General features: G+C 35.0%; 1 protein-coding gene across 3 annotated transcripts in view; it reads left to right on the forward strand.

Moving 5' to 3' along the window:
• The window catches only part of LOC106878700 (myc box-dependent-interacting protein 1), a 120225-nt gene that overhangs the window by 27289 nt on the left and 76149 nt on the right, over positions 1-16787 (forward strand). For all 3 annotated transcript variants that reach the window (XR_001410535.2, XR_008263893.1, XM_014927996.2), the window contains exon 2: positions 14802-14882. Coding sequence is in view for 1 of the 3 variants with exons in the window: in XM_014927996.2 (XP_014783482.1) it covers positions 14802-14882 (81 nt within the window). In the remaining 2 variants the exon portion in view is untranslated. The remainder of the gene's footprint in view (positions 1-14801; positions 14883-16787) is intronic.

The raw sequence follows: 16787 nt of genomic DNA on the forward strand, positions 1-16787 counted from the left end.
ATATATATGCATATAAAAATGTAGAAGACATTGACATGAAGCTACAACACTTTATGGCAATCATGCATGACATCTGCAGTAAGTTTGCTCCAGAGAGAATGCCAAGACAGCAGAAAAATATAATACCCAGGGATAGGCGGATTCTAATGAGATGAACTAGAATCTCAAATCGTATAAAAGATAACAAACAATCCTACCTCAAACGAACAGTGCGCCAGATCAAAAATGAACACCAATGCTCCCCAAAAAAGGAGAGGGCAGAAATGGAGGCCAGGGCTGTCAACAATATTGAGATAAACCTTAAAGCCTTCTATAGATATGCAAAAGAAACTGCTTCAGTACCATACAAAATAGAGCCACTACTTGAAGAAAATGGCTCACCGATTGCAGACCCCCAGAGGATCAGTGAAATACTGAATGTGCAATACAAGAGTGCTTTCACAACTCCACTGGTACACTTGCAAGTATCTATGCCTGATGAGTTCCTTGGCTCCACAGATCTACACAACAAAATGGCAATTATTGACAGCATCAGCATAGAGGAAACTGATGTGATATCAGTCATTGATGAGATGAGCTCAAACTCAGCAACAGACCCTGATGGATTCCTAGCAATCCTCTTAAAGAAATGTAAAGGGGCTCTAGCTAGGCCACTTCAGATTCTCTTTCAGAGCTTCTTCACAACAGGGAGATTTCCCAAAAAGCTAAAGAAGGCATATAATGCTTTATCCATAAGGGAGGTAGCAGAGCAGATGCTAAGAATTATAGACCTGTCCCTCTAACTTCTCAATGATTTATGGGTGCTTTTAACAGGCCAGTTAAATGACACTGGCATCAGCCACGACTATGATCTCACTTGGCTTGATGGGCCTTCTCAAGCACGGCATATCTCTGTGAGGCCCAACATTCAAAGATTGTGCTTTACCACCTCATCTCATGTCTTTTTGCGTCTACCTCTTCCACAGGTTCCCTCCACTGTTAGAGTGCAACACTTCTTCACACAGCTGCCCTCATCCATACCTATCAAATGAGCATACCAACGCAGTCGTCTCTCTTACACACTGACATTACACATGCAGCGTAGCATACTAGCTTCATTTCTTACAAGCCCACACGTCTTCAGCAGTCATAGCCTGTGTTTCACTACCGTGTAGCATGGCTGTTCGCACACATGCATCATACAGTCTGTGTTTCACTCTGAGTGAGAGGACCTTTGTTATCAACTGAGTTAGGAGCTCTTTGAACTTTGCCCAGCTTATTTTTATTCTAGCAGCTATGCTCTCAGAGCATCCACCCCTGGTACTTACTTAGTCACCTAGGTAATGGAAGCTATCTACTTCTAGTTTTCCCCACTGGCATGTGATGGAATATAATTTCTGTAGGTTTTTAGTGTTTATTGTACCTGTGCACACGCAAAAACCATCTTCCCTGTTAACTTTCCGCTGATATTGCTGCACCTCTTATATGTCCATCTCTTATATGGCCATCTCATCTTTTACATTGATATATCTATGATAATCTGAACGACTGCAAGGAAAACCTGGACAGGAAGAGAGAAAATATCTATGAGTGAAAAATGAGTTGAGTGACCCTGATTGTTGGTGACATGAGACAATCCAACTCTGGGTGGGGAGAGATCACTGTAGACTTCCCTGGTTTTTTTTACATTTACTTTTCTTATGTTGTTATGAGTTGGATGGGACTTCTTGAGGCAGTATTCTAGGGCTGAATACTTTTCCCAAGGTTTACACATACTTATTTTTCACTTAAGGTACTTTATTCTATATCTTTGCATGTTGAACCACCAAGCTACTGGAGTTTTTGTTAATATGGGACTTAAACAACATTATCACTGCTGAAACTGTGTCAATGGGAAGATATAGAGTTATACAAATGATAGGTTTTCATAGTATTTCATCGACCAGATTTCATTCACAAAACATTGGTCAACCAAGGCTAAATTAGAAGACACTGAAGGTGCTACATGGTGGCATTGAATTTGAAACTACATAGTTGCAATGCAAATTTCTTAGCCATGTGGCCATGCCTATGCCTATAGTAATGGTAGAAAAAGCAGAATGAAGAAACATGTCTATGGACCAGAGATTGGAGTGTATTGGGGAATGACTTCAAGTCAATCAATAAGGTAATATTTTTGGTGAGGATGCAGTTTAGAATGTTTTTGTTTTTGTCTTGCATATTACTTGGTGACCTCACCGGTGTTGGTGCCATGTTGGTTCACTCTGTAAAGTCATCCATCTGTAGAAACCATGTCAAAGTAGACAGAAGGGCTTGTCTCCTGTCAAACTGTCCAACTGTCCAACTTGTGCCAGCATGGAAAATGGATGTTAAATGATGATGATGTATGTGTGAGTGTGTTTGTATCTCCTTGTCTTGTCATTGCATGGTAGTTGTAAAATGATTGTCACTGTCATACAGGCAGTATTGTCCAATTCCAAAATATTGCAAGAACATGTCTAGCCATGAGAAATCTTACTTGGAAACAGGATGGGTGACAGGAAGGTTATCTGGGCACAGAAAAATCTACCTCAATAAACCCCATCCATGCAAGCATAGAAAAGTGGACATTAAGATGATTATATATATATATATGTACTAATGAGTGCTCTTGTTTCACTGGATATATGGTTTGTATATGTTCAGTTTGTTGTGGTGTGGATTACACTGTTTCAAATTATTTGAGGAAGTATAGGAAGGCCCACTTGAGATTGGCATATTTCACGAGAAATTTTATGTATTTTATATCTTATCTTTGGAAAAGAAAGTGCAGATGAGAAGATTCCAAAATAAGGACAGTGTGCTCTCACTACAACCAGAGTGCTGACCAAACTGAGCATATATTTCACTGATACTCAATAGTTTGTGTTTGTGGGCTTAAACTTATAGCTAGGAAAAGCTGTAGTGTATTTGGGAGTATAACTATGATTAATACAATCAATGTAGTTCAACAGAAACTTAACAAACCAGGAGGCAGTTGCTATTCAGTATCTATGGTGAACTATTTGAACAGACTAAGTTCACTGTGATAGCCAGTAAAGGAATATCAACATAATACTGCAATCTGTTCAACATACCAGCCAAATATCCCTCAGCAAACCTTCTAATGCCATTAAAATAAGGTTCTGAATTAAATCCCAAATTCTCAAATGAAGTGATTTATCTTATAGATATGACTGAAATTATGATTAATTTTCTTGAACAAGAATTTGTGTGTGTGTTTATGTTTTACATTGCATTTTGTGAGCAATATCATTAGTTGTGGGTTTTCAACAGGTTGGTCACTGGTATATTGCGTTTATGACAGCGACAGTGACAAGGAAGTGTCTATGGAATGCAAACAGAGCAAATACCAGGAAATATCTTTACTTGAAAGCACTTTGATATTGGTTTTCTTGCCAATGTTTATATTTCCCACTGAATACATATGATGAGTTTCCTCATGGATTCCATTTAGCAAGTTCCACTCAGAACACATTTGGTCAACCTAAGGTTATGGTAAAAGACATTTGCTCAAGGTACTGCATGCTGAGATTGAACTCTCAAGCTTGTGGCTATAATGATGATTTCTTACCTACACAATCATATATGCACTGTAGTAAACATGTTTACTTATTCTTTAAAGCTTCTATTTAAAAGAAAGCAACTGCTTTCTTTTTAACAACAGAAGCCATTAAGTATGTATGTACATATGAAATTCTAGTTTGAGTGATTTATTTTTTTCTTTCTATGCACCTTCAAGTTAGCAGAGTAAGAATGTAAGCTATCTCTTAAAATACCCAGTTTAGTGTATACAGATATTTTTGAAATCAAATCACTTTGAAGCTTACTAATTTAAACTATTATTAATAAGCACTTCTCTATGATCCCTTGCCTTGTCATTAATCTTTTGCTCTTTAATGTCAACTGTCAATTAATATAATTTACATTCCACATGCCACATAACTAACAAAATTAGACAAGAATACTATACTGTATTTCACAGCATTTTCTTTTGACTCTGCTGCCCTACCTCAGACAGATATCTAGAGATATTCTGTTCTTATTACTTATTTATTATGGATTGTTATTTGTATATATGTTTAATTGTTGGTGTAGATCCCGAGTGCAGTTAGATAAGGTCCTGGTTTTTAACAATAAATCAATTATCAAAAGTGATTTGCTTCTGATAGTGTTGATTGCATTGGCCAAATGCAATTGCTCATAACTTGTCAGCAGTTGCTCTGTTTTTATCCATAATATTTAACTCTTCCTTGCCCTGTTTACCTACTTGGAAAATGATATTAAGAGTAGGCACTGTAAGCAATGGAAGCCTGGTATAATTAAAGAGTAGTTTGTTATTGTGCAGTGAATTCAAGTCCTACAATGGACCTGGGCCTTTATAAATCTGCTCACACAACCACTTTGTTTCAACCTGTTCTATCACATTTATAGCTGTCACTCACAAGGGAGTTGGTGGCAAGGGCCTTGCTTTTGCTAATTGTTTTACATACCTATGTAGTAGCAAACACGCATAAATTTTCTCTTGGTGCTTCCACCTTTAGATGCAGTGGAATGCTCATTTTCAGCTGATTAAACTGGTTCAATGTGGAATGAAGCTCAATGACACATCACCCAATTCAGGAATTATATAACCTTGTAAATGTGAATCCACTTAACACTATTGTTAGTAAATCAAGGAAGAAATAAAGGATATTTCGATGTGAAGTACATGTAATTGGGCTATTTGTTGATATTTTCATGAAAATTCTATTAACGGAATTACCTAAAATGATGTCAATAGGTATATAATGGTGTCAACATATATAGATTTCATTTGATTAAACATCAGACATTTTTTTAGGAAATCATTTCTGGGAAACCATTTAAATTTGGCTGACTTTAACATCAGTATTACTGGCACTTGTTTTTTATTTTGACCCAAACAAAGCAGAACATGCACGCGTGCGCGCACACACACACATGCCATATGCAGCACTTTAAGCAGCTACATAGTGAGTCTCTCATTCACTCTTATAACAGCTTGTGGTTTGTATATGGCAAGGGCCATGGATGGATTACTTGCACTATGAGCAGCTGGAATGCTTCACAAACTCTAATTTATAAAATCTTTTTGGCAGCAGTTCTTTAAAAGCGTTCTGGTGTTACTGATGTTCCAAAGCATGAAATTTCAAACTCATTGAAATTTCATGCTTTGGAACCTGCAGAATCATGATTAAATGTTTTTCAAAAAAACTGAAGGGGTTCATTGGCTTGACTCAAATTTTGTAGAAATTGAGCTGGTATTGTAACCAAATATGTACCACAATAAATTGTTTTTCTCTCTAGATGCCTGTTTTTTTATTTAGGAAAAGAAAAGAAAAGAAAAAGGAACATTTATCTAAACTAACAGGTGCAGGGATGGCATAAGTGCAGGGATGGTATAGGTGCAGGCATAAATGTGTAGTAAGAAGTTTACTTCTCAGCCGGCACTTTGGTCAAGTATCTTCTACTATAGCTCTAGGTTGACCAAAGCCATGTGAGTGGATTTGGTTGATGGAAACTGAAAGAAGCCCATTGTATGTGTGTGTGTGTACTCTGTCTTCACATCATGTGATGATTGTAAATGAGCATCACCATCATACAAGTCGTGTTGTTTTGTTTCTAATCTCCCATGAAAATAGGCCCAGCTACAGGGAAATATTACTTTACTTGGAAACAGATAAGGGTTGGGGATAGAAAGGGAATCTGACTAGAAAATCTGCCTTCACAAATTCTGGCTGATCCATGCAAGCATGGAAAGTAGATGTTAAGTGATGATAATACGTCTGCCTTTGTTAGTAACACCTAGATCCTGACTTACTTCCATGCAACATAATTAAAATGGTTAGGTACATCAAGTATTGTATTATCTTATAGACTGATATGTAAATAAAAGCATAGTTAAGTTTTGAACCTTAAATCCTAAAGTTATGTTCAGTTATGTGCCAAATGATAAATTATAGATGACTAATACCATTGTTATCAGCAAATAGTGAAAACAATTTTGGATGCATTTTGCCTTTATTTTTTATTTTGCATTTTTTAGAAATCTAATCAGCAAATCATATCCTTTCCATAACTTACTGAAGTATTTAGTGAGTTTAATTATTAAGTAAATCTCATAAATTGTAAGAGAATACTTAAAAATTAAATTTGAATGGGATGCCATCTACGATATAAGTAGTTGTCATTGAAATCATATTCAATGATGAAAACTTGAAAAGGCCAGTGTATATTATTTAGCTATGTGGTAAATTAGAAATATGAGTATATGATTTGATTTATATTATTTTCATTTGGAAGTATAAAAGCTAATTCTAAAGGTGTTTTACTCTATTTTTAGAATATTGATTAGTGAGGTGAGCATAACTTTTTAGTAAATATATGATCTGAAGTAATATATTTGTAGGGTATAGAGTAAAAGATAACTTACAAATTTGAATAAATTTGGGTCTTTTTGAAGACATTTTATTTTTTCATACAATATATTTACAATGTTTCTGCTACTACCATAGTCTCGCCTTTCCTAAATATAACTCCCACTTACTAGCCATCTCTTCTATTTCCTACTTTATTTTTCACCAGCTGTGCTATGACCCTCTTATTATAATTGAAGCTACAGATGTTAAGTCTAGACTAGTAATTTCCAAACATTTTCAGTCCACTGCTTCCATGGTTTTTCACCTACTCTCTTGATGGCCTCTACCCGTAGTGTCATGCAGAAGAATAGGTCATGCAACTCAGCAAAATAGAATGACAGAACAAGTTTTAGAGGGGTAACAATAAAACCTACAACTCTTTAAAGTAATCCCATCTTCTATGTAGGAGCAACAAACATAAACAAACACACACACACACACACACACACACACACACACATTGGGAACCAGTGATTTGGAATGTGTAAGTAAATGGCTTTATTGTGATGATTGTGATAATGATGACAAAACATCCATCGCTTAATGTTCCTATGACCATTCATAGCTTATTTTATTTTCTCTCAGCTCGATGTATCTGTATTTTGATCTTTCATCATGAATAGATTTGTTGCCACTAGCTTTCTGTTATGGGAGGAATCTAGAACAAGTAATTCCCATGTTGCACGAAATTTCATATCTTTCTTGCATTTAACATAAACATTGGATGTAAATGAATACTTTATTTTTATATACTGACTACCTCCCAATATATGCACACATACTCATATACACTCATACACAGAGGTTCTTATACATATACATAGAGATATGGGAGAAAAGATTATAAAATGAATGTTGATATAAAATCAAAATTGTTTAAGATTTGTTTTTAATTGCAAATCTGTAACATTTTTGGTAGTTCTTAATACTGAAACTGGTTTAGTTTCTATCTAGATTTCTTCTTATATGAAAGGAATTATTTGTAAATTCTAGAAGAATCTATGAGCTCTGAACAACACTTTTCACATATGATCTTATATATATATATATGTATATTCTTGGTTGAATTTTAATTTTTTTACTGAAATGGAGAACTGTCTATAACCATTTATTGGCCCTATGAGATTAAGGTATTGAAATAACTGCAAAATTAGTGCAGCTCATGTTTGCTTTTCAATTATTGCCAGCTTGTATGGGAGTGGAGGAATTCTAGTGTGTTTGTATGACTTCAGGAGGAGAATATACGTTGTGACTGAGAAGCTAACAGACACCATGAGACACAGTGAGAGTAATGGGTAGATTTTAGGTAAAGGCATTGAAATAATATATGTATGTATATGTAAAATCATCCATTGATTTTGGTATATGAGCATCCAACTGTTAGATGAACTTGATAACCTACTCATTGAATTAACATGCAAAGTGACTGAGTATTTCACAAATGTGATTCAAGGAGAATCAGCGTGACACATGTAATAAAGCTGGACTTTTGAATTACTAGTACATTCCATCTGATGGGCTTTTATACAGTTTCCTCTATACTCAGCTCCATTCACAAGGCTCAGGTTGATATGAAGTTATGGTAAAAACTCTTGCCCCAGATGCCATGCACACACACACATACAAAGTGCAGGTGTATTGAACGGCTATGAAAGGCATTTTCATAGCTTTTCTAACATGCATTTTATTTCTTCAAAGAGGGGCACTGTCTGAAGCATCAAAACTTACCTCTCTTTAAGGAACAAGGTATAGAAACTAATCTTAATTGATAAATTTTGATAATTGTTTTCTTTACTTTTGTCAAGGCTAATCATCGCTAGCTTCCTCAGACTTCGCCTTTTCTCCCTTATAAATTAAAATACCATGGCATATCTAGCTTCATACTCTTACGCACACACAAACACATGCATGCATGCTCTCCCTCTCTCTCTTTCTGTCTCTCTCTCTTACACACAATGAATACATGTGCAATTAAACACATAAAATATTGTCAGGCTGCCTTAAATATCCATAACAATGGAACTTCTTCACCTGCACTCATCAAATGGTGGCCTTTAATACCGTCCTGCATTTTCAGCTCACTTGCACTTAGCCTTTCATGTAACTTAATACTCATCTCATTTCTTTTCAACCTCTTAGCTCTTTTGTACCCAAAGTCCATATCTCACTATCATCTAGTGTTAAACATCTTATACATCACACAATCTTTCTAACACAAAAATGTTTTTCATGGAGAACCAGAGCAAGGTTGCTATTTTGCTCCTGGTCAGCCTTATTGAGCAGACTGTAACCATGTAGGTTGTCAGTCAAAAAACTAGATGCAATCAACAGATGCGTTGCTTCAAACATACTATTTTGAAGATCGTGGGGTGCAAGTAGTAGTTCAGATGTTTTTTCCCCCCTCCTTTCTAACATCCAGTCTTGTTTAACTCTCATTACCAAGTAACCTCTAGACAGTTTGACTCATGGCCACATGTGTCCAAAATTTCATAATTCAAAGTATTCTTAAGGAAGATTTGATTGCTATTTCCTGGAGGTTTTGCTATTTCTGTCTTGATGCTGTCTTGGCTCATGGTGATCATAGCAGAAGTAGGCAACAAGGATTTGGTTGTTGCATTACAGTTGTTGCTCTTCTATACATATCATTAGCAGCGTTCAATCTAGCATGATATTTAGAACTAATGTGGTTATAGCTGCTACTGCTGTGGTTGTTTTGTTTGAGTGTTTGTTTATGTTAACCTGGATTGAGTGGGAGGGATGATGTAGTAGTGTTATGGATATTTAGTGAGCAGCAATCGTACATGTTGTAACAGGGATTGTGTGGGAACTTGGTGTTGTTTAACCTTCCAGACTGCCCTGTCCAAGCTAATCCATGATTAAGAGTGTTCCAACTGTCACTGTGGAGTCTTTTTGTGTCTAGATATATTGCATTTAGGACTGTTATCCAATATGCCTTGAAGTGAATACTGGATAGAAGATACTCCATCTACTAAACACGGTGTTATCTTTGTTTCTGATATGATTATGTTACTCTGGAAATCACTCTTCTGTCAGGTCTGTGAAATATTTAAAAACAGATATTTTATTGTATGCTATAAACCAATTGGGTTAGAATCTTTCAGTGTGTGTGTGTGTGTGTGTGTAAATAAATAAAAAGATGTTTATAAACAAACAGATGTTATTTAGATAATTCAAATTATTCATGCCTGTAATGCCTAAACAGAAAGAAAAATACTAAAAGACTTGTTTGTTTGCATGACATATCTCCGTGGGCATGGGAAGACATCAATCTCATAGCATCAGTTTTATGCAGTTATTGTTGGGTCACTGTTATGTTTACTGGCAGCTCTCATATGTAAACATAAACCTATGAAGAACTCTATATTTCTCTACTGAAATCTTGTATAAAGCATCTTTAGTCTTTGAGGGCATATGAAGGCCTCCAGTTCAAATTATATATATAATATGATATATTTTACTGTTCAATTTATACACACCCCCAACCTGTCCAACAGTTAGCAAGTACAACACCGTTTATGTTTTGAAAATAAGTTACCCAATCAAATTCAAATGCTAAATTAGTTTATATCAAATCATATATTATGCGTACCATCACAATTTTATTCCTGTCTTGGTTACAACTAACCAATGAATGGGAATGTGAAACTCTGAGTCACAGTTTTTTTGTTATGTTTTTGTAGCTTTAATAAAAAAAAGTGTGTGTGTGTGTATATATATATATATATATATATATATATATATATATATATCATTACCATCATCGTTTAATGTCTGTCTTCAATGAAGTGAAATAGCAAACTGAAACACACTGCATATGTATAAATGTGTGTGTGTAAGGTAGTTGGCCATATATTTAAGAGAGTGAAAGCAAGAGTCTCTGTATCCGGATGTGTTAATCTGCAAAGAGAATGTGTGTGTGTGTGTGTGTGTGTGTGTGTGTGTTGCTGTTTAACCTAAAATCATCTCTGATTTAGCAGATTTATGATCAAAGGTGTTCTAGTTCTGACTATCAGTGACATTTCGTAACGTGTCTTTTACCTTCACTTAAGATAGTAGGATATGGCCATGGTGATTTTGCTATTTCTGGCAGGTTGAGAGACCATATAGAAGCTATCTTTGTGTGATATGCAGTTATTTTGCTCAATATGGAAAGTATTTAGGATTCAGCATACATCCACATGGAAAGTGGGGTATAAAGTCAGTCAAAAGGCAGCAATTAATCTTAAAGGGAACAGTTTGACAGGTAAATTGTGTTTGTTAAAAAGACAGTCATCCCGTGAAAGTAGTTATCAGTTTCCATGATGTTTGTCAGTTTTCACTAGTGTTGGTGGCATCTTGGCTAGAGTGCTGTGAGATTAATTTGTATCTTTGTTATAAACTGTTATCCATTTGGGTAAAGTACTGAACTTATTTGGAGGTGTTAGGACAGTTGAATAGGGGTGAAAGAGAGAAGGGTATTTGAGTTGTAGCTATTGTTGTTATTTAGCCTATGATCAACACTGATCAAGCAGACCTCTGATCAAAGGCATTCACCAACCATAACTATCCTGTCCCCACCACCCTTTTATTGTTTCAAGCTGTGTATTTCAGACTTGGTATGATTTGAGAGAGACCTATGTGCTGTTTCTGAGGGACTGAGTTGAAGCTCCATTGTTGATTTGATCTAGTAGTTACTGGAAACCTGTTGCTTTAGTGCTTTATATATAGCACCACATGTAAATTCTCTTCAATAACAGTGACCTATGTATATGTTTTTCCTGAAATTGCTTGGTTAATCTCTCTCTCTCTTTATACATACATATGCATATATGTACATAATCATATACATAAGAATACATGCACACCAGTGATATGGGCTGTATATGGAAATTTGAGCATGTTTCTTTCAGTTTGCTGCTTATCCTATTTTCATATTTCTGTTAGTCTGAGTAAAGATTACAGCTGAAGTGAGTAACATGATTCGAATTGATGTGTCATGGTCTTAATTTCTTGGCATTTATCAGAAACAGAAGCATAAATCCAGCTTAGAATCTGGATCAAGGAAGGGAATCAATTCAGTAATATTGTGAACTTTCAGTTGCCTAGAGGAGAAAAAAATCCAAATAAGAAATTTAGTTAGGAATGAGATAAATCTTGAAGTAACTGAAAGGAGGTGATTGGCAATAAAGCCATCTGTCATCCAAGGCACCACTTTCCTGCCGTAAACTGCAGGCGTAACTCTTTATCTCTAAAGCAGGGCCATTCTGGAATTTTATTTCTATTTTTGTATTCATATCAACTCTTACCTACCAACTCTCTGGACTACACTACTGTTATCTCATCCAACACAAACAAACACACACACACACACACACCTCTATATATAAAAAAAGCTTTGTGAGCAATATATATATATATATATATATATATTGTTATTTCTAATTTGTTTAATGATTTAAAAAAAGGATATTTAATTTTACAGACTCACACGAAGCCTTGATCATATTTCTACTTTTAATGTATTTAGCCAGAAAATAGATATGAACATTACTTTATAGTAATAGAATGCTTATCATTAGAATTAGCTTTTATACACACAGCTTGTTCCACAAGTGTCTTAAGTTGCAAACATCATTACATCCAAATAGTAAGTTCTGTGTGTTATTGTGGTAGTGTTTGGAAGTGTTGCTGATATGCTTAGGTATTTGCGAGTGACCAGTCTTATGTATTTATCAGAATTGGAGAGATTCTTGTAGATTGATGCATCATGATAACAGCTGATTAGTGCACCAGTTAACACTACCTCAGTACACTAGCAAATTAATTAGCCTTTTCTGTTCTTTGAAAACTAATCAGCCATTTCAACATAGGTGTGATTTCTACTTATAAGCAAATATTTATTGTTTTCATGCTAGCCATGAATAAAGACTAAATAAAATCAAATAGGAAAAATTCATTTCCTTTTGTTTTCTTTGTAATTATCTGTTCTGTTTCAACAATTATAGCTACCCTCATTTTCTTCCTATGCAATCACATTTAATTACTTATAACAGTGACTAGTATGGTATAGTGATTTGACTTAAGTGTGGAAAAGGTAGTTGTAGAGAACTGTGCATAGGAGTTGAGTAAAAAATCTTGATATCAAGCTTTTCGTCCAACTAGAAAAAAAAAAACTGAAGAGGTAAAAAGGCAGATTTTATAGTTTTTGGTAGCAAAGAGGCTTCTTTATATGTATAAAAGGTAAATTATATGAAGCATATATATAATTTACTCTTATACATCAGAATACATAAGAAGAATGATACTATATGGTAGTGAAATACAGACAGTAAAATGATCCATGGCAATTGGAAAAAGAATGGTTTATTGGTTGGGAATTATTAATTGAACATAATTGGAGAGTGGCCAAATAAGGTTTTATACCCCCCCCCCACACAGACACACACACATGCACAAACACACACACTTTTCTTTTCTTTTGACAAAATAATCAACTTTCTAAAACTGACTCAATGATGAATTTAATCAAACTCAAATTGCCAGATACTAAAAAATAAACAATCATATTTCATTGTTAAGCTTTGCAATTATGATGTTTTGGCAGATTATCATTCTAATTTCAAATCTATATCTAATATGAAGTTAGTCCCATAAAGTCAATAATTCAGTTGCCTGAAATACACTAGTATAAAGGTCAAAATAGAAATCCTATCTTTTGTGTAGATCATTTTTGTCTGGTTTCTGCACATGAAGGCGATGCTTCAACATGGTCTTTGCTGTGATGGCTAGAACAAACTAAATAACTTGACTGTAATTGAATGGGACCATCCAATAACAACACTTTAAAATAGTTCATTGCTAGTAATTACTTTATCAACACCAGAAATATTGGTTTCAAATGTTGGCACAAGGCCAGCAATTTCAGAGGAAGAGATAAGTTGACTTCTTCAGTTCCAGTGCTCATCTGGTACTTATTTTATCAACCCTGAAAGGATGAAAAGCAAATTCAACCTCGGTGGAATTTGATCTCAGAACGTAAAGACAAACGAAATGCTGCTAGGTATTTTGCCCAGCATGCTAATGATGCTGCTAGCTTGCCATCTATCCAGAAATATTAACAACAAAGTTGATTCTAATGACTTCAACTTAGTAGGGTAATAACCTCATTACAGTATTAGCTAAACTTTAAGTCTTGCCTCTGTCACCTTTAGCTTTTGTCCTTCTGAAGTTGCCATTCTAGAGGTTTGATTCAATGAATTATATGCCTGTGACTTTGTCATAAGAATTTAACATTTCAAAATGATATAAACTTATAATTTTGTTGTTTTCAGTTAGCAATTGGATACAAGTGGTTAGCATTAGGGCAAGAATAATACTTGAGTTCTTTGTGCCAGTTTCACCAATGATGCTGTAAATTGTTGATTTTCTGAAGTAAAAGTTTTAGGAACCTACAGGATTGCTTCTAGCTGTCTTCTGCAACATTTTTTGTTGTTGTTGCTCTGTCAGGTCAAGTCTGTGATCAAAGGTCGTTTAAGTCATGACAATTGCCTTTTCTATTATTTTTTTGTTTTTTTTCAGTGAGTCTCGGAATACATTATCCCAAGTGTTCATGCTCTTTCAAAATAATAATGTTTGATTTTTGAGGGAGATTTGAATATCATTTCTAGCAAGTTAAATAGTCTTTTTCAGACTATTTCATAATGTTATATCAAATATTATCACAATTTGGTATCCTAAATTTTAAAAATATTCATACCAGTGTAAGATCCAAGCAAATTTGCTTATTCACTGTAAACTAAGAAGCATTATTTATATGACTACACAGCATCATGGCAAAGGAATTAAATGAACTCTAAGAAAGGTTTTTTATAAAATATGTAACTGCAGTCAGTTTGATGTCTCTCTTTGCTGCCAAGATTCCAGTTTGTAATCCCCAGTGTTTTGTCCTACAGTAACACTGTTCTAAATATGCAAATACACTTCCGTTTAAAAAATATTTTAATGTCTTATTTTATCAAATTGATCTGGAGAAGAGGGCAGTGCTCATGTATGCCTTCACAGGATTAAATCTGTCCTCTCACTGAGATGGTAGATTCAACATAGTTAATGTTCCACTTGAGCAATTAGAAGCCAACATCTACTTAAAGAGAATTTCAGAGGGCTATTACAATATCCTGGGATAGAATAAGTGGGTGGACATGGAAGAGAGAGAGAAAAAAAATGAGTGATTTTGCAGAGGTGACATGAAACCAGCTAGTTACAAGGAGTTGTAATAGTACATTATTATGTTATATATGTATGTGTGTAAAATATTTCTTATATTTTCTCTATTCTTATCTATAGGTGTTGCAAAACCTTGGAAAAGCTGCACGGACCACAGATCAAACATTTGATGAATATGTGAGCAATTTCAACAAGCAGCAGGTAAAATATTTGATAAATATTTGAATAATGATGATGGGAAAGATGTGTGTGTAGAGAGAGAGAGAGAGAAAGCTGCACTCTTTGATAGGTGAGTAAAGTCTCCACACTCATTAAGATGGCTGTATGGTTGAGAAGTTTGCTTCCTAGCCATATAGTTTCAGGTTCAGTCCCTCTGCATGACACCTTGGGCGAGTGTCTTCTATTGCAGCCTTGCATAAACTAAAGTCTTGTGAGTTGATTCACTTGATGGAAACTGAAAGAAGCTTGTTGCATATACGTGTGTGTGTGTCTCCTTGTCTTGACATCACATGATAGTTGTAAATAAATGTCACTGCTATACAGGTGTGGTGTCATTCATTGCCAGTATTCTGCGAAAACCTGTCTGGGGTAACATTACTTTGCATGGAAACAGGTGTGGGTTGGTGACAGGAAGGGCATCCAGCTGTAGAAAGACTGCATCAATGAATTCTACCTGACATATGCAAGCACGGAAAAGTGGATATTAAAATGATGATGGGTGTGTAAGAGGTGTAGGTGTGGTCCTTTGTGATAAGAAGCTTGCCAACCACATGGTTCTGGATTGAGTCCCACTGCATGGTACCTTGGGCAAGTGTCTTCTACTATAGCTTCAGGCTGACCAAAGCCTTTTGAGTGAATATGGTAGACAGAAACTGAATGAAGCCTGCCATATATGATATGTGTGTGTGTGTGTGTGTGTGTATGCATGTGTCTTTGTGTTTGTCCCCCATCACTGTTTGACAACCAGTGTTTGTTTGTTTATGTCCCTGTAACTTAGCAAATCACTAGGGTTGATTCATTTGACTAAAATCCTTCAAGGCAGTGCCCTAGAATTGCTGTGGTCCAATGACTGAAACAACTAAAAGATAAAAGCTATAAACATACATACGTACATATATAGTGTAAGAGAAAATTCAATATTGGATGTCGATCTATAAAACTTAACTAAATTCTTTAGATCAGAGCTCTTTCTATCTAAGTTTCTGATCTAAAAAGGTTTAAGATATGATTATATTTTAACTTAAGAATACATTCAGAGTTATATCAGATACTACTCTTTCCACAACACTAGTTATGGAATAATGTATTAGGATTAGAATAAATAAAATAGAAGTATTAATATAATGCTTTTTGCTTATTGTGTTCATGTTGCCGTTGTTTTGCTTTTAATCTGGAAATTCTTGTGTTTGTTTTAGATTATATTATTGTTATTATTTTGGTATTGTTGTTATTGCTGTTGTAGATTTGTAGCTTTGAGCTTATCTATTAGATGATGCTGTGATGCTTTCTTACAATGAGGGGGAAAGTATCCACAGCAGCTGAAGTGGAACAAATGATATTATATATACTGAGTTGCTCAAAGTGAAAGGTACCTGTGGTTATGAGAGACCAAGTAAGACTTGGGATGAGACAGTGAAAAATGGTCTCAAGATGTTACATCTGATGAAAGAGATGAGTGAAGACCATGTTATTTGGTGATGTGTGATGTCACATAAGAGCTGATTTTTCTTGCAGGCTTAGTGCACATACCCCTCTCTTGCCTATTGTTTTTTTGTGTGCATGCATCCCCCCACAGACCTATTTTCCATTCTATACCTTCAAATCCCATTACCATCTTTTTTCCTAACAACTGTTGCCTAATCTGTATCCTCTAGTCTCCTTTACACATTGTGCCTCAACACTTATATTCATATTAATATTTTTCTTTCTCTTTCATAAAGTTGAAGTTTTTAAGCGATTAAAATTAACCATAAAACTGTTTTTGAAGGGTTTAGCAAACAACACAAAGAAGGTCTAAGAAATTTTGACTTTACCAAGACTTTGTTTTGATCAAATTCCCCTACAATTTTCAATTATAAAATAATTTTGTTTCCTGCAAGCTCATCT

The sequence above is a fragment of the Octopus bimaculoides genome, chromosome 4, assembly GCF_001194135.2.
Source record: "Octopus bimaculoides isolate UCB-OBI-ISO-001 chromosome 4, ASM119413v2, whole genome shotgun sequence".
Taxonomy (NCBI): domain Eukaryota; kingdom Metazoa; phylum Mollusca; class Cephalopoda; order Octopoda; family Octopodidae; genus Octopus; species Octopus bimaculoides.